This window comes from Ambystoma mexicanum, chromosome 2q, assembly GCF_040938575.1.
Source record: "Ambystoma mexicanum isolate Mex_15411 chromosome 2q, UKY_AmexF1_1, whole genome shotgun sequence".
Lineage (NCBI taxonomy): Eukaryota > Metazoa > Chordata > Amphibia > Caudata > Ambystomatidae > Ambystoma > Ambystoma mexicanum.
The window spans coordinates 86,391,030-86,416,476 of NC_090924.1; the positions used below are offsets into that span (position 1 = coordinate 86,391,030).

At 48.7% G+C, this 25,447-nt stretch overlaps 1 protein-coding gene across 1 annotated transcript in view; it reads left to right on the top strand.

Annotated features, from left to right (window-relative positions):
• The first annotated feature begins 4,325 nt into the window (after nt 1-4,325).
• Nucleotides 4,326-25,447, top strand: part of MCRIP2 (MAPK regulated corepressor interacting protein 2) — a 128,801-nt gene continuing 107,679 nt past the window's right edge. The window contains exons 1-2 of the mRNA XM_069646918.1: nt 4,326-4,599; nt 5,079-5,181. Coding sequence (XP_069503019.1) covers nt 4,548-4,599; nt 5,079-5,181 — 155 coding nt within the window. The 5' untranslated portion in view covers nt 4,326-4,547. The remainder of the gene's footprint in view (nt 4,600-5,078; nt 5,182-25,447) is intronic.

Genomic DNA, 25,447 nt, shown 5'->3' on the forward strand with positions numbered 1-25,447 from the left:
ACTTAAAACTAACCTGAGAAAGTCAAAAGGGACTTATGTGATGTTGAATTATGCGAAAACGGGTTTTATAATGTTACAACATACTAGTATTCAAAGGCATTGTGTTTATAAAGTCGAAAATGGCATTATCATGTTGTAGTAAGGTGGCGAAGCACAGAATGAACAATGAGATCTTCTATACATGGACAGAAAATCATTCAGGCTAAAAATGCCTTTAAATGAAAATGCATGTAACCAAAATGTGGCTTGAACAAGAAGAACTGAGGAGCTCAAAGTATGCAATAATGAGATCTTTTTAAAAGTTGAGACGTTCACGGACATCATGCCTTCAGAAACTTGACTAATGGACAAAAACGTAGACCTTTAATGAGGCTGAGTCTGAAGCCTTATCTGAAAGAATCCAGCTGCACAATTATAAGTTGAACTGAGCACCGAAGCCGAGTTAGGAATGCATGTTAGAGTGTATTTCATTTTCTAAGGGTTTAGTCCAATTAAAATTAATTGGACAATGAGCTAATGTAACAATGTAGTTTCTTAAGACTGTGCAGAGAGAGGTGGGGGCATTTTGCTCCCTCCATTTTTCTATAAATGTGTCTGTGTAATGCTGAGAGGGGGTTCTCTTGGAGGCAGGGAACGTGGGCACAGTTGTTAGGGCTGCGCTGTGTCAGCTATGGTGAATAAACCCTTATGAACTTAAACAGTCTCTGTGCTGATCCATTTGAGTGGTCCTTATTGAATTGTGATGGAGTATTTGAATCTTGCACCCCAACCTCCTCGAGGTGCAGCTACTTTGTCTTAAGGTATTTGAGGGCAAGCCCTGATCCCATGGGCCCGTCAGAGGTCACTAGGTCCTCGTTTACAGGTCATCTTACCTTTTTTCACATGAGGATGGTTCCCCCCTCACGCAATTTCAACTCACGAAGGTCTTGCTGACAGCTTTAGCCAGGGTAGGTTGTGACCCAGCCCTTTACACCCTCCACTCATTCCAGATAGGGGCAGCCACGACGGCCCACGGGGAAGGCCTGGGGGATGAATTGATAAAAAGCATAGGGGGATGGGACTGCGACAGCTCCAAACTGTACATCAGACCTGAAGGAGGGGGGCAATGGGTTGTCATGTGATGGGGCGAGCAGGACTAAGGGACCAGGGTGGGTGGGTGTTCGGAGGGTTTAATTTGGCAATGGACTAAGGGCAGCGACTAGGGGACCACCAACGGCCGGCATCGGGGTAACTTGTGCTCATCACTCCACAGATTGTACCTCGGCAATGTCATGTCCGGCAATGATCTGGTGTCACTGGAAGAAAGGAATTATTGACCACAATGTGGGGAACTTTTATACAGGTGGGGAAGGAGTTTCGAGCCACAGAGATATTATGGCTGGCTCCCTGTGTCACAAAGGCATGTAGACATCCAGGCAGAAGTTGAACACCAAAATGGTAGCATTTTTGAAGAGCATGGGCATGGGTTGGATCAGGCATCCACTGATCACTTTGAAAAGGCCAGGTTACTTTGGGGGGGATATGACCCACTTGTCAGATATAGGGGTGGCCTTGATGGTCATGGAGTTGAGAGAAGCCTTGGTAGGCTCGGGGTGTGTATTAATGGGCCACCGGGGGCAAGTTGGGTAGGACGGGAGAAGGCAACTGAGCATGGGGGGCCCAGAGTCTCCTAAATCTCTTAAGTGGGAATGCGCTGCCATCGTAGGTTACAAGGGAGGGGGGGCCTTCAGCCCCGCGCAGGTTTGGAAGAGACTAGGTTATTGGAAAGGACGACACAAAAGACGCCACCACCGCTGGGCGGGGCAGACCCTCAGATTCAGCGGCTCAGTGGCTGCAGCATGTAAGAGGGCGATGGGTTTACAAAAAGGGAATGAGTTTGGCGGAGCCTTGTTGCAAGATTCAACGCGCCGTCGGACACGCTCGGAGTGGCCCTCCTATGGCATTTAATGTTTTGATGATTGTGAATGTGCGTGTTAAGTGGAAGTTGGTGGGAAGCCCCTTGGCCTAGGACAAGCCACGACCTGGTGTCTGGGGTTGGGGGGAGAACTCTCTGCCGCTAGTAACTAGCAGAGAGTCATGGCGGAGTCACAGTTTGATCCCAATAGAACGCTCCGACAGATACTCAAATGGGACTCTGCAGCCAATAGATTAGAAGTACGGTGCTCAGGAGTACTAGACTCAGGGGAGGCCCGGGGAAAGGGGGGGGGAGAGGTTCGGGGGCTTGGAAGTCCTTTCAACTCCAACCTGGGGTGTGGAAAAGTAAGGGGAGAACCGAAACTGGGGGTAAGGGAGGGGAAGTAGGGGGCGACGGGAAGAATTTGGTTACAGGAAGGATTGGGTGAAGGGAGGATTAGGGAAATGGATAAGGATGGGGGTAAGAAAGGAGTTGGGTAAGGAAAGAATTGGGGGAATAGAAAGCATCTTGGGGACAGAAAGGCATCGGGGGAGTAAGGATTTCAGGTCTTGAATGAATTATGCGGTTGAAATAGACTTGCTGGGGGAGGGTGGTACTGGAAGAGCCGGGGAAGAAGAATAAGGGGACTGTGGGGTGGAATCGAGTAAAGGGAGTAAAGGGGGGCAGGCAAAGCATTTGGGGAACTAAGAGGTGGGTCCTAGGAAGAATTTAGGGGAAAGGGGGGATTGATAGGCAACGCGGGGAATAGAAAGAACTGAGTGAGGAAAACCAAGGGGCAGCAAATGGACAACACCCAGGGGTGAAAGCACTGGGGGGAGGAAGAAGAGACTCTGGAATGACGGAAGGGGCCAGGGGTTAGACAGGGGGAAGGTGCACCGAGTGGGGAAATAGAAAAAGAAGTAAGAGAACAATGAAAGAAGGGTAGAACGGGAAGAGACTAGCAATAGAAATAGAATGTGAAGAACGAACAATGAATAGAAAGATAGAATGGAAGAAAAAGTTAATTAATAGAAGAAAAAAAAGAAGAAAAGAAAATAACAAAAGTAAGAGTAAATAAAGAAATGGCCATGGGTAGAGAGGGAATGATTTGTGGGTCTACCCGAGAGGGGCCTCTTGACACTGACCGGGGGAGGTGCTGGGCTTGCTGCAGCATTTGTGACTTCCACCTTTGAAAACTGCTCTTGCCTCTTTTATTTCGGGGAATCCTCAAGAAGCCCTTGCCGGGAGGGGGAGCCGGTTTGAGGGGAAGGGTAGCAGGATGAATGAGGTAATGGATGCTGCAACCATGAGAGGCGCAGTTGTGGGCTATCCACGCTATGTCGTGTGGCTTGCAGGGGCTGTGGTTTCAACATTAAAAACGATGATGGATAGATCACCACACTGCACCTCATTTGATCCCATAAGTTCCTGTGGAATGTGCAGTGAGGTGCGGCGAGGGTGTACACTGCACCTCATTTCATCCCATAACTTCCTGTGGAATGTGCAGTGAGGTGCGGCGAGGGTGTACACTGCACCTCATTTCATCCCATAACTTCCTGTGGAATGTGCAGTGAGGTGCGGCGAGGGTGTACACTGCATCTCATTTCATCCCATCACTTCCTGTGGAATGTGCACTGAAGTGCAGTGAGGGTGTACACTGCACCTCATTTCATCCCATCACTTACTGGGGAATGTGTGGTGAGAGTGTACACTGCACCTCATTTCATCCGATCACTTCCTGTGGCATGTGCAGTGAGGGTGTACGCTGCACCTCATTTAATTCCATCACACCCCATGGAATGTGCAGCGAGGGTGTACGCTGCGCCTCATTTCATTCCATCACATCCCGTGGAATGTGCAGTGAGGTGTGGCGAGGGTGTACACTGCATCTCATTTCATCCCATCACTTCCTGTGGCATGTGCAGTGAGGGTGTACGCTGCACCTCATTTCATTCCATCACACCCCATGGAATGTGCAGCGAGGGTGTACGCTGCGCCTCATTTCATCCCATCACTTCCTGTGGAATGTGTGGTGAGAGTGTACACTGCACCTCATTTCATCCCATCACTTCCTGTGGCATGTGCAGTGAGGGTGTACGCTGCACCTCATTTCATTCCATCACACCCCATGGAATGTGCAGCGATGGTATACTACGCCTCATTTCATCCCATTCCGTGGAACGCGCAGCTCGATGCATGCCATCTCCACAGATTGCATCGCCGGGCATCACGTTACATCATGCTGGTTTCCAGTGCGCCTTGCCAGGGAGAGCCCAGGGACGGGCAGAGGGAAGCACGCGCCCCCTCCGTCGCCAGTAGCCCGCACCGGCCCATTAGGTAAGCAGGACTTTCAGCTGTCAGGGCGCCCGGCCCTTTAAGAGCTGAGGGGGCGGGACGCGGGCGCCGCATGTCTCGTTTTAAAGGGGACTTGCAGGAAGGTTGGCCAGCCAAAGTCACTTTGGGAGCAGTTTTGGGCACAGCGCACTTGTGGCAGCGGGAACATAGGTGCCCCAGGGTTTCCTGGCGTTTAGGTGCGAAGCCACTTTACCCACTGAGGCTCCAGCAGTAAAGATGCGCGCGGTATAGAGAGTGCCCCTGTCTACTGAACGCTCGCTGCCAGCAGCTTGGCAGTGCCAGGGCACTTTGCCTCGCCATGTACACCATCACCCGGGGTCCCAGCAAGTTGGCCACGCAGAGGAGGACAGGTAACCTGCAGGACCCGAGCTGGCACATGCTTGTTTCATAACCACCCTGGGTTTACAGCACGAGTCTAACCATGACGCCCCTGCTTCGCCCCCTAATATTTGTTTTTTTGTGGGGGGAGTGGGGGGTGACAGGGCACGCATGGGGGTTCTTTTTTTAGATTTTAAACGCATGTAATTCCTTGATCCCTAGCAGTGCCGATTCCCCACAATTCTAGCCCAAAATCTAACCAATCCCACTGAGGTTATTTGTATTCTCAATTTGACAGGTGTAATCCGATAGTCGCCACCTTTGCACTGTGTAATGGGAAGGGGGGGGGGGGTTAATGTTTGAGGGGTTTTGTGGCCTTTATAGTTTAAGGGTTGACATGCACGGGGGGGGGGGGCATGTACGGGGGTGTGGGGATCAAGAACGGAGCGAGGATGCCAGGTAAAGAGCCACTACTACTTCCTGCCCGCTCACCTGCCCCGTTCCTCCGCAGGCCCAACGCAGCAGATCGAGAGCAAACTGGGGGAGCCCAAGTGCCGGCAGCAGGCGGCCTCCGCGGCGCTTTCCTCCAAGTCCTCGCTGTCCTCCTCTTGCAGGTAAGTGTCGCAGCGGCCCTGCCTTCCACCTGCGTACCACCAGTCTGTCATTCTCACACACTCCATGGCACTCGCAGGGGTTCCCCATCAAGCTGGAACGCCTCAAAATTCCGCCCCCTCCCCCACACACACACCCCTTTCATCATTAGGGCACAGGCGACACATTCCTAAAGCATATCTGGGGAAAGTAGAGTGGCCGGATAACCTTCCGGCCGCGGAGATTCCCGTTCCACTTGCAGCTAACCTATTGCCCCAGCCGTGACAATATAGCCTGGTGGGTTCATGCAGCTGCGGCGAAGCTTCTCACAGGTGAAAGGCGCCGACCCACCCCCTTTCCAGTTTGATTATCGCGCAAGTGCCTCATTAAACTTTCAGGCTGTTCCACGGCAGCAGCAGGTAGATCGCGTAGCCCTCGCTCTTTTCGTTGCATTCTGGTAGTTGTTGTTCTGAATTTATAAGGGAAAACTGCCATTGCCATTGTGGATAGACTAACTTGGGGTGGGGTGACCGACGCACGCCTGTCTTGGGGAAATTTGAAGACGCGCAGCTGTTTCGGCAGCATGGCTGCAGCCTGGTGACCTTGCCTCGCCTGTTCGGGCCATGGTTGCCCTCTGATGCCAGCTGTTTTTTTGACTCGTGGCCAGAACGGGCCTCCCAGGATCGCCTTTTTCTCATCGGATCTCGGTAGAACAAGAACACGTCTTGCTTTGCTCCGGTAACGGATGCTGTCTGGAACGAGTCCACCTGAGCCAGCTTCCGTAGCAGTATAATCCGGTTAGGTACAGCGCCGCGAAGCCTCCGGGCGTTGGTGCGGAGCGCTTTGCAGAAAACCAGTTGTGCCTGTCCCTTTGTCTCCCGGCATGGCAGCCCCCGGATCAGCAGGGTGACCTTGCAGAGAGGCTGCCTGGGAAGCCTCGATTACCACATGGCTGAGCAGGAGGGGCTGGAGTAGAGAGGGAGGCTACTACACTACACCCCTCCCTCCCTGCCTGCCTGCCGAACGGGCGGCTCGTGCCAAGACGTCCTTGGCTGTGGGGCGTGTTCTCTCCCGGGTCACATGAGTAGAAAGGGTTTCACAAATACACGCGCATCCTCTCTTGGAAAATCTATCCACAACGTGCTTGTGTGTAGGCGGCAAACGCGAAAGAAACTCAACGTGTCTACACGCATGAATGAGTTCGGAGGCACTTGCTGGGTAACTGCACCCGTAATGGAACTAGAATGAACTAGTGCTTTATTTCAGGAATGGTTCATCTAGAAACACTGTCGTGTTTTGCACGCGTGCAAATAATTGCAATTAGTGTTGTGCTGTATTTTAATGTGTTGTAGACGCGGCCAGAAAATGAATCCTGCTTATTTGCGACTTGCCGCTCATCCCAACCGGGCACCTCAGAAATTAGTCTTAAAATGTGTATTCTGTATAGTTGCCTCTGATGTTATAATTAATTGCCCATAGTATGCAGTCATGATGACCTCTACTCTATAATGCAATGTGGACCGAGAGCGCCACAGCGCTTCGAGGCCATATCTGTGTCGTTAAGCGCTTTACCTGTACATGTTGGGGTTCCATGTGTTAAAATCGCGGCAAAATATCGCGGCAAAAAGACTGTGCTTTTGCCGCCGCAATCCAAGTAAAGGGTGCAGGGGACACCCCCACTCCCCTTAAATGGTACAATGGGGTACACCTTTACCCGGTCAAACCACAGCTTTTTTGCACAGTTGACATTTTTGCCGCGATTTAATCACTGCATACCCATGTTGGTGCACTACAAAAGACTACATACATGATAAGGCATTGTTCTAGTGCTCCATGCCAGATTCTCCCTGCTTAAGTGTCGCAATAACATGATGATGTTTCTACTCCATGTATTCCCCCCTCAGACGCATGCAGCGCTGAGGTGACCCCGCTGAGGGGTCGTGACGTGCATGTTGCTCACGTCGCGCCGGCCAGCACTGAACTGGCGAGCTATCCTCCCAGAAACCCTAACATCACGTGCAACCGTTAATTGCGTCTCGGGGGTTCCAGTGACAGCCCAAACTTGCAGACTGCAGCTCTGTTACCCATACCTCCCCGAGCTGAGTTATTAGCGATCACACGGATAGTGTCGTTTCAGTCCTTGTCTTTCGCTGAGCAACCATGTGCATTGTGGGAGAGGTAGTCTATGGGGTTAGGCCACGTGGAGACTGGGTTTTGCTGATGATTGCTGCGCTTCCCTATTCCGACACCAAACTATTCAGGTGATGGTGAACTGGGGCCTAGGCTTCCTGCAGGACCACTTTCATTTGGCTGCCATTGACTTCTTACAGTTGTATGGAGCCCCGAGGCTAAGTGATCAGAAACCAAAGGGGACTGTTCGATACCTAATAATTGGCAATAATTCATGTCATTAAAGGCAGGCTTCATGTGCAAACTCTGACGCCCCCGAGGAGGCCGAATTGAAGATGGTCACCGTGAAACCATTGGGGTTTCATTCTAGACAACCCCCTCTTTCCTGAACCATCGCCTTATTTACAACGAAATTGCTCGTTTAATGTCTTAAACTCAATATGGCGATTGCTTTTTGGAAGGGCATGTGGTAATGCTGGCTTTTGTCCTACTGGTCATGCATGTTGTACTTTTTTGTGTCCAAATCTGTAAGGAGTACTACTTTGAAAGCTGTTCTGCCCTCTGTGAACTTCCGGCAGGGCAGGCAGGCTTTATTATTTATTGTGGGCAACGCCAACCTATTGCACCTGGACCCCCCCACACCCATCAGTTTATGAAGAGGGCTTCGAAGATCTGCCATGCCTGTTCCTAGTTACATACATGTATTTTGAAACATTTATCCTAGAATTATACACCCACCTATTGGATAATGTAACACTGGTTTATGTTCGGTTTATAAACTATTGATTCATTTCATTTCATATGCTGTCACTAGGCTCCATGTTTCTTTATACTTGTTATGGACATGTAATTGACACAGCTATTCTTACAGGGTGATTTTATTTTCTTAGTCAAATTGTCATATCCGCATAAGAGAGATTTAATCAAGTCTTATGGCTATATCGGATGTGTTTTTAATCTGTAATTGTTGCAACCCGATAGTTATTTTATGTTGCACTTAATGATTCTGTAAATTACACATGGTTCATAATGCATATATGCATTTAATGGGGTGGGGTTTATCCTAATTAACATGATAATGTAGTTGTTCACAACCGTGGAACTAAATTATCAGCAAATATTTTTTTATTAATTGGAACATGTACAACATACTATGTAACAACCGTCATACAAGTCCATTCTCTCATGCAGTTCCATGTTTTGTTTTCTCCCCTGTTCCCCCCCCCCCCCGCTCCCACCTGAGCCTAGCAGCCATTCACAGTCCACTTCATCGGGCGTACCTCCTTCACCTCCACTTGGGAGGGCCATCTTCTTCCCGACTTGTCTGGTCAGACCCAGACAGTGTCGCTACTATTTGTTTCCAGGCCATCAGTGTGTTCACTTCTTCCTCCCCACCACTGTTTACTGCCTCATCCCCGACCATGGTCTCTGCATTCGACCGTTTCTGCAGGTCCTAGCACCAGGCTTCTGCTCTCGGTCTCCTGCTAGCTTTCCACTCCATTGCTATCCTGCCCTTAGCTAGTATGTAAGCCAGGTCTTTAAGTTTACTCGCATGCTTAAGCTTACTCGGCCTGGAGAAACCCCCCACCACACACACCTATAGGGTATTTACATCCAAGTTAATCTCTTTCCTTGCCATGTAGAAGGCCACCTCCTCTGAGTATTTATTTCGGGGCATACCCAGAACATGAGTATCATTCTAGCGTTAACCTCCCCACATTTCGGGCATGTCTGGATGCCAGCATTTTTTAACTTGGCTATCCTCCCGGGGGTCATATATGCCCCGTGTGTGACGTATAGCTGTACCTGCTGTAACCTCACATTCCTGGACACCCTCTTGTGGTATCCTTGCGCCCTAATCCATAACCCATCACTCATTGGTTCACCCTCTTCCTGCTCCCAGTCTCGCCTCGTCTGGGTTATCTTTCCCCACTGTAGACATCAATAGCTTGCATATGCGGGAGACCTCATGGCCCCCATCTGTGTCATAGAATGTTTCAATGACTGCCTCTGGCTGACGCGCTAGCTCTGCCTCGGCCACGTATCTTTTATCGTCCTCACCAACCTAGCATATGTGATGTATTGTCCTTTGGTGTAAACCGGTGTCTGCTTGCAAAGCCTCAAACCCTTTCACCTCTCCATCCTGCCACACATCCTCCCCCCCCCCCATGGTCGCCACGCCTCTTGGTTCCCATTTTCCCCGATAGTCCTCCTCATTTGCTCATCTACTCCTTTCAGTGCCACTAGCGGTATCTGTGGGGAGCACGGGGTACGGATTCTCTAACAGTTGGCAGGCCCTTCTCCACATTTTACCACCCAGGTCCAGCAATCTGCTGCCCTTGCAATTTTGACAGCCACATCCATTCATTCAGGAAATACGGGGAGCATTCGGCCCCTAGCAGTTTGGATTCTGATGTGGGGTTCTCCGACAGCCACCTTGCTACATACGTCAGGTAGTACACTTCAAAGTTGGGCAATCTAATGCCCCCCTGTTCATATGGGTTCTGCAATTTCTACAGCGCTACCCTGTTCCTAGAGTTATGCCATATAAATCCCCAGCATATACTATGTAGCTTGGTGAAAAATGGTTTGGGTATTGTATATGGTATATTCGCAAAATAGTGTAGCAACCTGGGCATGACCACCATCTTCAACAGTGCCGCTCTGCCCATCATTGTCAGGGGCAGCTTGGCCTATGGAAGCACACATATTACCATTTGTACACTGAATAATTAATTTGCAGGTTTCCTTTTACTTTTCTTGTAACTGTTTTTAGAGTGTCTTCAGATGGTATGACTTCCTGTTATAACACATTCATAAATTTCAAAGGTCCTTTATCTTGTACATGATCAAATGGACCTGCCGGATATTGGATATGGAACTATTGGTATATTTCCCTTGGATCTACAATACTTGCTTTACAATCCATTTTTTTGAATTGGATAGTTGAATTAGTTGGTCCTATATTCAGATAACGACGTTACTGGGTTATGCTCTCCTACTTGGACTATAGGCTTTGTGTTACCAACATTTGTTTTTCAAAGTCTTTTTTTAATGTAGGCGGTCACCTAGGGGACGGGTATCAACAGACCTGATAAGACCAAAATCTCTGACACATGCTTTCATATGAGACGGAATTAACAATGATGGGGTAAAATAACTGACTGGAGTGTCAGGGTGGTTACTCTAGAAGGCCCGGACAGGGCTTGGGATAACCAAATGAGTGCCTCTTTCAAGGGGTAGAGGGGGCGGATAAAGATTGGAAAATCGCCAAATTCTCAGTGAATCCCGGCTTGCATCTCCACAGGCGTCCAGTAAGTCGTAGCCTCCGCTTTAAAGAGGTTCCTACACCCTTCTCCCGATCCCTTCCATCTCTGGTGTTTCCCATGCCCTTCTTAGCGCGTGTGGGTTCAAGGGAGGCCTGCACCTTCTCCATGCCTCATTGGGTCATACAGGAACGGGTGGTAGAGCTGGAATTTCTGCTATAGGGGAAGCTCTCTTAAAGGACCCACTCCTCTCCCTCTGGCATCCCCGGTTCTTTGGGTAGCTGCCCGCCCGTTGTTGGATAGAGCCACAGAGGAGGTTTCTGGTTCTCCCTAGGTGCCGTGCTCCTGGGCCCTGGCTATTCCTTCCTCCCAGGGTCTTTGTCTCGGGTCCTTCCTTTAACGCTCTGATCCTCGCATACTGCAATGTGCTTGTTCCCTAACTGTGAGCAAATACTATATTTCACTCTATATGCACATAGGAGGTGACATAAATTAGCTTTGAGCACTTTGTCTTTGGTGTACTGTTTCTTTAGTTCACCTTTCATCTAGTTGGTCTCTAGCTTTGCCCTGAATGATGAAGGTCAAAGCCTCACTCATTATACTAGTGATTTCTGTGTTTTGTATACAAGGGGGTATAAAGAAGTCTAAATACGTATCCTAACAAACTATCCCCATCTATGCAGTTGCATTAATAAAACAGTAAATACCTACAAAATATAAAGTGCTCGTGACAAAATACCAACTGTTGAGGGTGGGATATCCTGAACATTTTTGATTTTTATTAATAAAATAATGGGGGTTATTCAGTGTTTAAACTGTGGGGGTGACTAGGGCTCAGCCCAGGCACTTATTTTTGAGCTCCGGCACCCGGCACTTATTGTCTCAGACTCACTTTAATTATGAAGTGGTGAGAGTCAGTGCATCCATAGACCACAATGAGCAGGTGCGAGCTATAGGGTCACCCCAAATATGTCGACACTGTGGGGAGCAGCTACGGGTGGTGGGCAGCAGTTGTGTGGAACAGTTAGAAAATATGTGGGCCCTGGTACTTAAAAACACACTTTTAAAAAAAAAATATATATATATATTTTATTTTTTACAAATTAAGCGCTGGGGTTATTCTATTTCTGGTAGGGAGTGCTGATCCCTCTCTTATAATGCTCTATGCCAAAACTCATGTGGCTTTTGGCATCAGTCTCCTTAACCACCTAGCACCAGCCCTGCAATGGCAGCAGGGGAAGGTTCACAGGTCTTGTGCATTGAGTTCCAACAGTGAAAGGTGGATTTTAAATCCTCTGCCCCTCTGATTCAAAGCCTAATTGCTGACCCTAGTCTCCCATATGGCTTGCTGAACAGTAAATGTAAGCCATGCCTGCTTATGGCATGGTGGCTACTGGGGCCATGCAAATATACAGCCATATCATTAGTCAGCTTGGTGAGCAGTGCTTCCTGCTTTCATGACTGATTTGGATTAGCCATTTGATGGTCAAGACTAAGTCTCGGGAGGGGTGATCAGAAGCCCACAATGAGCACACACAGCAATGAACCACAAATTACTCTTGGACAAGTGTATGTGAAAAATATCTATACCTATATAGTCGACTGGCCCAATGTACACAAGTGAACTTTAGTTCTAGGAGAACAGTTACCACACAAATACATGTACTTCTTCAAAACAGCCAGGTGTTTGAATGCCCTGGCTGCTCTAATGATTATCCCCCCTGCGCTCCCAACTCAGAGGAAGGCCAACGCCTTTCTCACAGGGTACAGTAACCCTCCCCTGGGGGTCCACATGGAACCAGTACTTCAAAAGCTGTCCTGGCACAACAGAGCCACTCTCAAACCACGGTGCAGATCACTGGAGTCCTTTTGAAGTCTGCAGACATGGGAAAGGTGGTGGAGGTAGAGTAGCACAGAGCAGAGCATAGGAAAGGAAAGGATGTGTTGTCCTGGGTATAATCTCAGAAGCCAAAGTACAATTGTTATGGCATCCTAGATTGGCCCCCTGCCAACCTGTTTGTTTTGGACCAATCACCTTTCACATTTTGCTTTTTGTGTGGGAAGGATACCCTTCCTAGTTGATTCATCTTTGGATGTTAAGTTAAGGCAAGAAGGATTCACCTTGAACTCTGTTTGGGGTGGAGGGGGATAGCCTATTCCAGGTGCCCTGCCATAGAGGTGAAGACAGCAGGCTTCAGGAAAGAGGACTACTCCTTTCCCTAGCCATGCAAGCGCACATTTCATGTGAAACTGCTGTATGGGCAAGGCCTACTTCAACTGAGGCACTGGTACCCAGGACCCTGCCACTGGAGAGGATGGAACCCCTGCAAGTGCACTCTATCAACCTCTCTGGCATAGAAGGGCATATGCATGACTCGCATTGCCCCCAGAGATCATGGATGGGCTCTCTCATTAACCCAGAAGTCCAAGAATACCCCTGGCCCACGGTTACTGCCTCGATTCTCTTAGGACTAAAAATACCCAGCCATCGCCTGTCTCTCCCAGGCTTTTTCCTGCCATTCTAAGTTGCTTCACCAGGTGTGGGACTCAGTTGACCAGCAGACGGACTGGACACTGATTCACCACTTCGGAAAGGACCTGGCTCAATGCGGTTGCTCCCCAAAGACAAGAAACCAAAGGTAATTTAAAGAGGCCCTGTCCCACCCTAAGGGACGTTTGTGACTTTTAAGCCCTTTTATTTACCTTTTTAAAATACCTGTCCATGAACATTGACATTTGCTGCTCAAAAATGTTGCTTGCGCTCCAGCATTCAGCAAACATACCCCTTTGTGAATGAAGTCTGCCTTCTCCATGGTTCCTTACATGGATGGGTTTTTGTTAATTAGTTGGGTGCATTGTTAGGTTTAATTAAAGTTCCCATTTGCATTTTTTGTAAAAAATAATTTTTAACAGAACTTTGGTTGGGCATCCTCTCATTTTGGAACCACTGTAATATATATATATATATATATATATAATGTTTTGTTGCAGTTATATCCCCTCACAGAGTATAGCCTGCCCTGCACCTACACTTCACAGGCGAAGTGGGTGGATGGAACGTGTGAAGTGGGTGTAACGGATGAAGTATGAGGAAGAACGGATGACGTATGTGGATGGAACAGGTGAAACAGGGTGTATGGAATGGGTCAAGTATGTGGATGGATGACGCATGGAGAATGGATAACGTGGGTAGAACAAATGAAATGGGCAGACTGGATGATGATGGGATAACATGCATAGATCAGACGAAGTGCATTGATCAGAAGGAATTCATAGAACTGATAGTGTGCATAGAACTGAGCGAGTACATGCAACAGATGGAATGCATGGAACAGATAGAGGGCATGGAATGGACACTGTACAAAAATTATTAGAGTGCATGGAACGATCTGAAGTGCATAAAATGGTTGGAATGCATAAAACGGAGTGAATGGAATGGTTTGGAGTGAATGGAGCGGGTTGGAGTGCTTGAATCGGTTGGAATGCATGGAACAGGTGGAGTGCATAGAACTATTGGAGTGTGCTCGATCTCAAGCACCTAGGGTAAACCACCATATCGGATATCCACGCTTGCTCTCTTCTTTACAACTCAACTAGAACACAGCGATACTATGACACCATTCGGTATAGCTGTTCTCATACCATCACTTGCCTCATACTCCCCATCATCCTAACTAAACACAGCTGGTTACACACCCTCCAGGCTAGGCGTTCTCCTCAGGCCTAACGCAGCCGGAATCAGTCTGGATAACAACCTGCCAGAACAAACACATACTCTTGATCTCCGAACCACCACACCTACCGCAAAGAAGCAGCTACCACACAAATGCCACACCTGCTGCACACATATCCGGTGCTCACATGCTGTCTCTGTCTCTCTCTCCTGACTTGAACTTCGGTTCCCGAGGGCGTTCAACCTACCAGTGCCTTGAGATCATACCAATGGTACATAAGGCGCTATATAAATGCAAAGTAACATAACTTCCAAGAGGTGAAGGAGGTATAACTGTTGCACTGTGCCTGTTTCCCCTTTTATGATTGGGATTGCTGCTTCTGTAGTAGCTGTGTGGGGCTGAGAAGGCGGTTTAGCTACTAGACGTCCCTGTGACGTGGCAGGGTAGTAACATTTTTGCCACATCTTTCCATCCCCTTTAACAAACTACCTGGCAGACATTGTGCCCTTTTAGAGCTATTTAATCCCTCCCTTAGGGCTGGGCTATTTTTGAGGGTCTGAACCTGTGACCTCATTTGGCGAGGGACTGGAATTAACTGCCCCTAATAGTCTCCTATAAGCCTGCTCTGGGGACTAGAGGCCAAACTAAGCTTTGTTCTGGAATGCCCGCTATCTTGAAATCTTCTCCCCCATCTCATTTTACTGAAGAGCGTTGCTTTGGAGGGACCAAGTTCCCTTGCTTCATCCGCATGGTCAATCCTTAAAGTCTCTTTAATTGTTCTATGTGTGACTGGAATGCTGGTCTTTGGAGAAATTGCAACTTTGTGTCACTCACAAGTGCAAACTCTGCCAGTGGGCAATGGATCGATAATATTTACATTCTCTAGTGGATATACTGCCAGTTAACGGTGAACTGACAACATTGTACGCTCTCAGAACTTCTCCTGACCTTTTGAAGTAGGATTTCCTTTACTGGGGGATGCCTGGCAGCAGTAACCAGGGTTGTTTGATGGGGTTCTGTGTTCTTACATTTAATGTTAAGCAGGCTGTGTAACTGTGGTGTCTCTGGGAAAGGTGTCTGGTTAGTTGGAGCGTTAGGCCTCTCTTTAATATGGGAAAGTGGAGTCTGCATATCTCATTTCCACTGTTGTAGGTTTGACAAGGAGAGGGCTTACCTATAGGGGGGTATGGCATGCTGGAGTAAGGAGTCGGACAAAGGGGGGGCGGGGGCATTTTCAGCAGAATTCAAGTTGTTGCATAGGATCTTATGGTCAATTAAGTCGAACGCTGCTGAAAGATCAAGCAGAAGCAGTAGCACTCCCTTGCCGCCATCTCTCAGTGCGTCTATTTGCGCCTTAAGGTCGATGAGTGCAGTTTAAGTTCCGTGTTGTGGTTTAAACCTGACTGATGTACTCCTAAGAGGTGGTTACATTCCAAATATTGTTGGCTTTGGCTGTAGACCACCTTGTCTAGAATTTTAAGCAGAAGCGGGACTGTGGTGATAGTGCAGTAGTTTGTGAGTATTGACAGGTCAAGTGTTTGTTTTTAAGTAGTGGGAGGACCCAAGACTCTTTTGTTATTAGGTATGTAGCCAATGGAGAAGGAGGCATTGATAAGTTTGGAGATGAAGGGGAGGTGGAGAGGGAGGTCGCGTGCAGCATCTTTTATGATCTGGGCTGGGCATGGGTCGCCATGGCAGTTGGATGGTTTGAGGGTGAGGATGACTTTCAACAGCTAGGATGGATACTTTTTTGAAGTTGAAGCAGGGTGTTGGTAAATTAGGAGGTGGTGGATTAGAGTGGGGCTGAGGCATAGGGATTTTGTTGGGTTTAGCAGCAAGAAGGAGGGTTTCTTTTTTAGTGTTGATCTTAGCTTGGAGGGTTGTTACTTTGTTAGATAGGGCACTCTGAAGGCTGGTGCACTATATTTTGTCCTTGAGACAGGTGTCCGGGGCTTGGTTAGGCGTTTCTATCTCTTTAACGATGGGAAAAAGTTCTTTAATGTTTGAGTTAGCTTGAGTCATACAGAGGTTATATGACAATTGTTTGGCGAGGATAATTTCTTTTTTGTACAGGGTGGCTATTTTACTATGGTTATTTTTGTTGGTGTCAGAGGGATCTTGTGCCCAGAATTTGTTCGCTTTTGCGTTTTTCTATTGCTTTCAGGTGGGGCGAGAACCAGGTATTCGCATGTTTTTTTTGGTTTGCTCTTTCTCATTTTCAATGGTGCTATGATGTCTAATTAAGATAGCATTATTTTGTTGTATTTCTAAACCATGGTGAAGGGATCTGTGTGGTCCGGCAATGAATTCAGAGTGGGAAGAATCAAGGGAATGAGTTTTTTGGCTGTAATATTTCTTTTGTTTCTGGTAGGGATGGGAGGTGTAGCTTCTAAAGAGAAGGAAATCGCGGGGTGATCAGACCAGGGCTGTGGTGTTATGGGGGGTAATGGATGTTTGGATGTTCTGTCTCTGAGGTAGCGTGATTTGTTTCAGCATGAGTCCAGCGTACACCTTTTTCTCAAGGCCGCTTCAGCAACATTACATTTTCTTGTACAGCAAGCCTCTGTGTTATCTACCTTGTGTTCCTGTGTATGTACATTCACTTCATCTCTGCTTTTCATACTCGATTACATGTTTCTCTTGTTACTTCAATTACATCTTCATAAGTATTTACATACCGTTTCAGTGCACCTTCGTGTCTTTCCTTCATGACATCACTCTGCCCTCGTCCGATTTCACTTATAGCTCTTTGATGTCCAGTGGTGTGTGCAGGCATCCTTCCACCCTTTCTGTGCAAGGGTGCATTTGATACGGGAGTGCATATTGTCTCTTGCACTCGATGAAGTATTGGGACAATACCTGGTGTCACACATGGGGCTCTTCGAATGCTGTTGCAGTACGACTGTGGTGAAGGGGCTGGTGACATGTACATCTGCTCCTCTATGCTTCTGTTGTGAATGGGTGTGCCCTTTGATTCCTGTTCCTAGGACAGCTTCCTGTGGAGTGGCTGTCTCTAAGGATGGTGTTACCTTCCCTCAGTAAGGAAGGAACTAAGAGAGGGCATCCCCAGGGCAACAGACCTGGTAGCAGAAACAGGGGCAGCCTGTCTGGGGAGAATACACATAATCCTTTGCCAACTGAGTTGGACTCACAGGGCTGACATGATATTAAATTGCTTTGGCTCTCATTATTAGTAGAAACTATCAGTACCACTCGGCGTTGCCCGAGTCTGTAGCTCACATGCACGTGGGTGTCTTCTATAGCCATGTATGTTCTATTGTGTCATAACTTCCTATTTTTGCTAAATCGTGAAATTGGAAATCTCCCGAAAACACCTATACTGATAGCACAGGTGTGATGCCGGAAATGCATCTGAGGGACAGGGCCTCTGAATCCTTGTCCTTTTTCTGTTTTTACCGTGTGTTCTGTCATGTTTTCTGCCCAGGAGTCCATGAGGGACTCCTGGCAGTGCAGCTCTCTTTTGGTTTGGTGAACAGACCCATGGGATACCCTTATGGCACCCATGGGTAGGGGTACAACCCTGTGCCCCTAGTGTATGTTTTTGGGCACCTGTGGGTGGCCCACAGAGCAGGGTATGGGCTGGTGGCAGCTCCATGCTAAACTTGACAGGTGCTCTGGGTGTCCTCCATTTTGGGATACCCAGGCCCTGCCATTGGGATCAGTTGATTCCTGATAGAAACAAGATGGCCCCTGTGGCCTCTTGCTTTCTATTGCCTGTTGTCTTGTTTTTCCCAAAGTCCTGGGAAGCCCTGGCTCTGTCCCTTCCCCCTGGCTGGCTGTTGGGTGGAAGTTCCATATATGGTGTTGTTGTGAAGGCCCAGCTAGACTGACTGGAGCCTTCCCAGTGACTGTATGTTATGGGTACCTCCTGTGGGTGGGACCTGGGTGAATGGAGTGTGTGACCAATATACACTCCTTGTTGTGGTTGTCTGGTTTCTGGCATGAGAGACAAAGACTGAGACAGCCCTGCCCGAAACTGGCCTGAATGCAGTGTGTAGTGTTGAATGGCTGGGTACTTGTCCCAATCCACATTCCTTGTTGTGAGTGTCTGAAAGGGAGGAGTGTGGCCTGAATGCACTGTGTGCCTGATTGGCTGACTGACTGCATGAATGCCCTTCTGTGTGATTGGCTGCTGTGTGTGTGCCAGCAGTGTGGATGAGAGACAGAATAGTATATCTGGGGACCTCTCACCACTGGAAATTGTTCAGAAGCATTCAGAAGCTGAGTCTCCACTCAAGAGTAACTGGATTTGCTGATCCTCGACGTCCAGCTGGAAGAAGAAGACTTGCTGTGGCATTTGCTTCGACGGAACTGAAGGTTGTCGAAATCGTCGAGGACTGACCCGAGAGAGGACCTGGTAAGGCGCCCTCTTCCCGTGCTCCGAGGGACCATCGAGCACCGCTGAATCTTCGCCGAAGCTCCCTGGACGCCAGACCATCGAAAGGCTGCCGACCGGAGAAGTAAAGCACCCGGACATCGACGCTGTCGAAGTCCATTGCCGTCGACCAGGGTTCGCAGGTCTGTGCAACCGCTGGAGGCCCGTCGAAGTTGTGTTGCCCAGCCGTGGGAACCACTTGACGCCGAGCCGCCGACGACCGGAGCCGTCCGCTCCTTGCCTAAGAACATTTGACTCGAAGGACTCCCTCGTCCGCACCGTCGACCGCTTTTGCCCTGCCGGAGAAAGTCGAGGACGACCAAAGCGCCGAGGAGAATCCGCCGGTGGGTTTCCCGCCACCTCACGATCCCAAAGACTCGAGCGACTCGACGCCCTTGCTGGGCTCCCGTCTCTACAATCTTTGCGGTCCAGAACTATTGTCATCGAGGTGCCCCGCACACCTCCGCCTTGCAGGACGCCGACACCCCGACGCCGACGAGCACCGCTCGGACGAAGCTGCCGCCTCCTCGACATCGTTCTACCTCGTTTGTCGACGGACGTTCGACGCCCCGTGTCTCCCGCTTGAAAGGGAAGGCATTCAAGAAGGGCCGTCGATTCCCCGTCGCCGAACCCCGAGGTCTTCGACGTTTCTCGACGCCTCTCGACGATCCGTGACTCCTGCTTTAAAGGGGGTCATTCAAGAAGGATCTGTCGACGCCTCTTCGAAGAACTCGACTCCACCAGGTACATTGGGGGGGTAAAAACATTGTAGGAGAGAATAAGACTGTTGAACAATATATGGACTGGGCTTGTGTTATATCTCTTTATTTTACAGGTTGCCCAGGTGGGGGGATCTCCACACAGAACTGTGTCCAGTAGCAAGGGCCAGTCTTCTGCCTATTGTTTCAACCCTCTGGTATCTCTCCTCTCTCTATTGCTGGTTTCCTTCTTATTGATCCGCGTTCCATTGCTACAGTATTGTGAATGCACTGTTATGAGGTCTAATATTAGTGGTACCACTTTAGAATTGTAGATATTTATCATTATTGGTTTTCCTGAGCACAAAGTGCGTTGTTGTGATAAGTGTACATAACCCTTGAATATTAATTATATAAAGACTGTGTTTTCAGTAATACAGTGTGTGGACATTCCTTTGTGGGGGCTTGGGGATACACTGTACTTAAGAACCAGCCTGCATCACCTCCTGAGAAGCTAGGCCTTGATTGCTCGTCCATTGCTACCACAATCGAGAATCTTGGCTGGGGTCCTCTGTGCCTCTCCTCTACCATATAGAGAGCGGAAGTACAGACCCCCCCACCGGTCTTGACAACAGGGCCGGCTATGAATGGGTGGGGTTGGTCAGATTTCCCAATCGGCAGTAAACCTCAGACTGGTATGCCGACCTCAGGCCAACGTTTTGGGCCATCAACTGTTATGGGGCTGGCGCCAACCCCGAACATACAAACCAATTTTGTCAAATATATAGATGCCATCCACGGTTACACAGATCAGGTATGGCTTATGTTTAAAGATGTGTATGCTACAGGGCAGTTAACTGATAATTATGGGATGCATGTCTTAAATGCAGCCCCTGTGCTTCAGTTTTGTGGCGGTCAGTACAACTGTCAAATTGCGCACTGTGATGACTCAAGGGTATTCATCCCTTCTCCACAAGGGGGTGGGGGGCACCCCCTTTAAGGCTAGGGAGGGGAGCCCCCTCTGCCAATACCCTCCCTAGGGGTATGGGCAAGTAGGACCACGCTGCAAGCTACTTCCCCTTAGGGGACAAGGACTCCCGTTCCTATGAGGAACTCCCTAGATTGCCCATCATATCGGCATATATGGGACTGACGGCTGGGAAGAAGAATGTAACATCTTTACATTTGGCTGCCGGCGATGCTGAATTGAATATTAGCAAGGGGTAAAGAGGATGTCTCTTCAAGAAGAGATGTGTATTTAACTGAGTGGAGGAAGGGCGGGAGGAGAGAGAATGGTTTGCTGGGGATGCCCGCTGATGTGATTGCACCTTGTAGGGGTGGAGCAGAGACAAGAGGCGGAGCCTGCGACTTTCATATCGGCAAGGAACGCTGTCCAAGAAAAAGCGCCCGGGAGCTCGTGGTGGGTGAGATGAGCCAGAGGAGCTCCATTTTTCCCCCCTCGTCTGTAGACAGCTGCAGCCTGAGTGGTAGCCGAGAAAGGGACGCTGACGAAAATCCAGAACGGAAAAACTGACAACAAGAATTGCCAAGCCCTGCAAGGTATTCCTGTGCAGATGAAGGTACCAAGAAAAACTGGAAAAGTTGGGGCATGAGTACATGAAGAGTGCAACTCGTCCCGGTCAGAAAGACGAGACATGAGGAATAAAGTTGTTTGTGAAAGGCTCATAAAGCAAGTAACCCTGTGAGGAGAACAAAGGGGAACCGGAAACAATTACCCTGGGGAGGGGGCGGGGGGGATAAAAAGGTCTTCTGAACCAAGAGTGGATAAAGCAAAGCCAAAGCACAGCTTCTGAGGAAGATGTGACGACTATCAAGAGAACCCGATAATGGAAGAGAGTAATAAAGGGAGAACCCAGGAGTGGGGGAATCTAAAATGGGATCAAGTCTGATGCAAAGTTGCCATGGATGACTTGAGAGACTGTGAAAAGGTCAAACCTAATCCTTAAAGCGAGCACCAAGCCCAGAAGTGAAGTGTTTCACAAGAGCCCATGAGTCAATACCAGAGTTTACCAAAGAAAATAGTGTTATGAAACTATGTGCAAAATCCATTTCCATACAGAGACGTTCAAACTATGAGAGGCCCAGGAGAAGAAAGACCTTCTCTTGGATGAACTGAAGTTAGTGATAGGGAAGTTTTGGACCAAGGAAATGTTTGCTTTGGAACGTCCTGACGACAGACGAGCACCCTTTGTTCCTTTATATGGGGAGGATGATCCCTTTAGCAATAGGGAAAGTTAGGCCTAATTTAATTCAACAGAGTTTATATTGTCGTTAATGTGCCCGACTCCTTCTGAACCCGCATCAGATTTTTTTTTTGTTTAAATATTTTATTGAGATCAATAAGCATATACGACTCAATATATGCAAGAAAAAGCAGATGATCTAAATAAATCATCCGAAGTAGATGGGACAATATCAGAGTCTCCATATCAGTCCCATATGGATATAACCTAATGGCTCATAGTTGTGTAAAACCTGTTTCTTAGACTTAAACAAATGGAAGACGCTGGGGAAAACATGAACAAGAGGGCAGGGGAAGGTGTTTACCAAGATATACAATGACAACCGAGTGCGCATCAGCACGTTTGACCTCCCGAAGCTGCTCTGTGCCACACTGGTGAGCAGGTGGTGCAGATCAGGATACTGCTGCAGCAGGCCACAGGTGCACACTATGCTTTTGGCAAGCCACGTAAGAAAAAGGCTCCTCTCAGCAGATTTCCCTTTCAGGGATGGGATTACCAGCATCGTTCTATCCCTTTTTTTTTTTCCCCTTTTTTTTTAAATAAAAAAAGGCCTGGGCTTTTATACCCTTGGTAAATGCCAATCCATCATACCATGCACTGGCCTTGGCATACGGGGAGGGGAGGAGAAGAGATGAGAGAGAGAGAGAGAGAGAGAGAGAATTTAAAACACGTTATTTTTGAAATGCAGCATTTATTTATTTTCCCCCCTCAATGTGTCTGTCTGAAAGTCATCCCTTGTTTCTTTGTTTCTACTGGCCCAGTATTCCTGGAAAGGCACAGGAAGCGAACACTGTGTTAGACGTGACTCCTAAAGAAACCACGCTTCGTGAATCAAGCCGCAGCTAATACACTTGGCCTGCACCGTCCCAGATAAAATAACATGTTTATTTGCTTTGTTACAAAGCTGCAGAGAGGATACCGGACGTTGGGGCTAAGCAATCCGCCAGACTGCCTTAATGTACTCTTTGTATGCTGAAGTGTCTGCAAAAAAGCCCCTCGGGCTTCTGACTTGGGGCTGTTTTCAAGTGTTTACCTAGAAGAGGCCATGTTGCACAAACTCTGGAGGTATCTTCAGAAGCCCAGTCTCTCGTGGCACGCTTCTTGGAGGCTGGTGTGATCGAGGTGGTAGCCATTGGCGATACCCCTTCTCTTGTAAACTTGACTCCTCCCTCAATTGCACCCTACCTCGGGTACTACTGGTTTCATGGATTCGCCTGTTGGAGTTGGGCGCGCACACATTGCCAGGGGAACGTGTTATCTGGTGCCAGGGCAGCCCAGAACATCCTTTGATTGTAGATCTGCTCACTTTTCAAGGCGTAATCTGAATTTATGACGCTGCTAGTCTCGTTCCCAGGCAAGGGAGGCGAAGAGTCGGGGGAAGTGCAACAAGGGCAAAGACCATTGTTTTGCAGGCATGGCCAAGGCAAGGACACTGGACCGCGAGTGATGTTGAGTGACATTCCAGGGTGCCTCGCTCCTTCAAACAGCTTTGCCAGAGCAACCTTTAGGCTGGGGTCAAAGTGTAGGAAAAGTAGTAGTAGGGCTTGGTTCCCTTCTGGCCTGCCCAGCTCCCCACAAGCCTCATTGCCACACCCCCTCCCACGCTCAATACAAACCCCCCAAACAATTGCACCTGCTTTTTAAGGGAACGTTTAGTGCAGTGCAGTGCAGTGTAAATTTAAACTGCTTCCTACCTTTTTATTTATTTATTTCCACAATGAAACCATTCCGGAACGGTTACTTGTTAAAATAAAGTACAAGAACGGTAAAACATATTTTTAAAAAAAGTAGAGGAGCACCTCTCTCACCCCACCTCGACCACTGCCTTTAGGTGCATTCCTAATACACGTGCATATGACTGACCGCTACACGGAGTAGTTGGGGTAGTCTGTGTCTGGGACGAGGACAAATTAAAAGTAGCTTCATCAATGGAAGGAAAATTGCACAGGAATATGCTTCCTCGTTAAATACGCAGGTCTGAGATGGCGCGCATAGCCCAGCACACGACTCTGGCCCCAGAGGCGTTGCTAGGGCGGGGGCGGGAGTTTAGGGGGTTATAGCCCCGGGTCTTTTGGTTGTAGCTCCGGATAGGAGCTCGGGGGATACAACCGAAAGGCTAGCTAGCCCTGAGTCCCAACAGTCCCGACATTAGCTAGCCCGGGATGGTTCCAGACCGACCAACACTCCTTTCAGCCCCTATCCAAGACTCAGGGTTTTTGACGGTGATTGAGCTGTTTGGAAAAATTACGGACCGGAGTTGTGGGATCGGACTGCAGCAAAAACAGGAGCAGCCACGGGTTCTCAATCCGTTCTGTCGTAGTGACCGCAGTTCTGACACAACCCGCGACTAACTGGCCTCCATGGAAAGGGACGCCATTACCAAGCAGGTTTAACAAGAAAGTGGGCCTGTGTAATCTTTCACCTTTAGTAGGGTCATTGAAGGTCTCTGACCTGGTTCCCAGGGCTCCAGTGGTGCAGGCCTTGGAGAAATGACGTCACCAGAAGTAAACCTTCCCTAAAGTAAAATATGCACATTTCATTCAACTTGTTTTTCGCAATTGAAGAAAGTGCCCAGGACAAATAATCGTGTTCCAAGAGAACATATTTTCCTATTGCATTGCTGGTTAATTATAAAAGGGGCGTGTCTTTCAAATCAAGGAATCTTTAACAAAACGTGTCCTGTATGGCAAGATGTCAACGTGAGACGTTTTGCTGCTCTGTGATATATACGATTTGTGTGGTCTTGTTTGATTAAGGCTCTCGCTTCCCAGTTGCCCGACCGGGGTTATACTTCTAGCCGCAGTCACTTCCCACTTCAAGTGGGTGCAGCACGATGTCTGCCCATGTAGTCCCTTGGCTCTGACCTGCTGGTTGCGTCCTTTGGGCCCACGGCATTGGAAAAGATCAGTAACCCCCTCCCCACCACCCGCTGGATCATGTCCACCGCCCCTGGCACGCGGTTGAGGCCCACATTAAATGTGTACATTATTGTAGCCTGTCCCTTGATGCTTCGGCTGTATGGCTGTGACCCTTCAGCTCCTGTGCATAGTGTTCTCGATACTTCCCTCCCCCCCACTCCCACCTCTACAGGGTTGCTACTTTGCTATTGGTAGTAGTGTGCTCTTCGACACTTGAATTGTTCTGGTCCATATGGTGTCCTCCATGATCCAACACCAGCAAGTACTACTAAGCCGGCCCCTTGACCTTTCATTAATTGTGCAGGTGTGCCCCAGGATGCCATGCCATGCCATGCACTGATGGTTCTTCTGTCATTAAGCTGTGCGGGTGTGTCCCCCCCCCTAATCTCTCACTGCCGTTTCATCATCTGTCAGTCCCCTTACTGCTGCGTCCTTGGACCCTTTGCTCCCTGTTCTGCAGGGCAGAGCCCTATGCTTCCAAGGCCAGAGGTCACGTTGCACTGTTTTACCAGTATCGCCACATGCTTGCTGTTTTTCTTTCTCCTTTCACTGTGTCCCCGATTCCAGTTTTCATTTTCCCTTTCGTTTGTTCCTGAGCTCGCTTTTCATCTTGCAGAGTAGGCCTGGCATCACTCCGATACTCGCACCTAAGCTCCGCACCCAGTGTACACCGAGTTGAAGCTGCCAACAGAGCACCACTCCTTTCACTGTCCTACTCCCGCTTCACCTACTAGCCCATCCCACCTTCTCGTTTGCAGATCCGCCAGAGCGCCTGGGGACCGACTCCGTTGGTGAAGGTGCGCGGTACAAATACCTAACATTTAACATCTTTGCTCCTCACCCTTCTTCAGTTTCCATAATTTGTAAATTATTTTTTCATTGTCGTTTTTGAGCTGCAGCTCTCTCCACATCCCATTTTGTCCCAGCACGTTTGTATCAATGC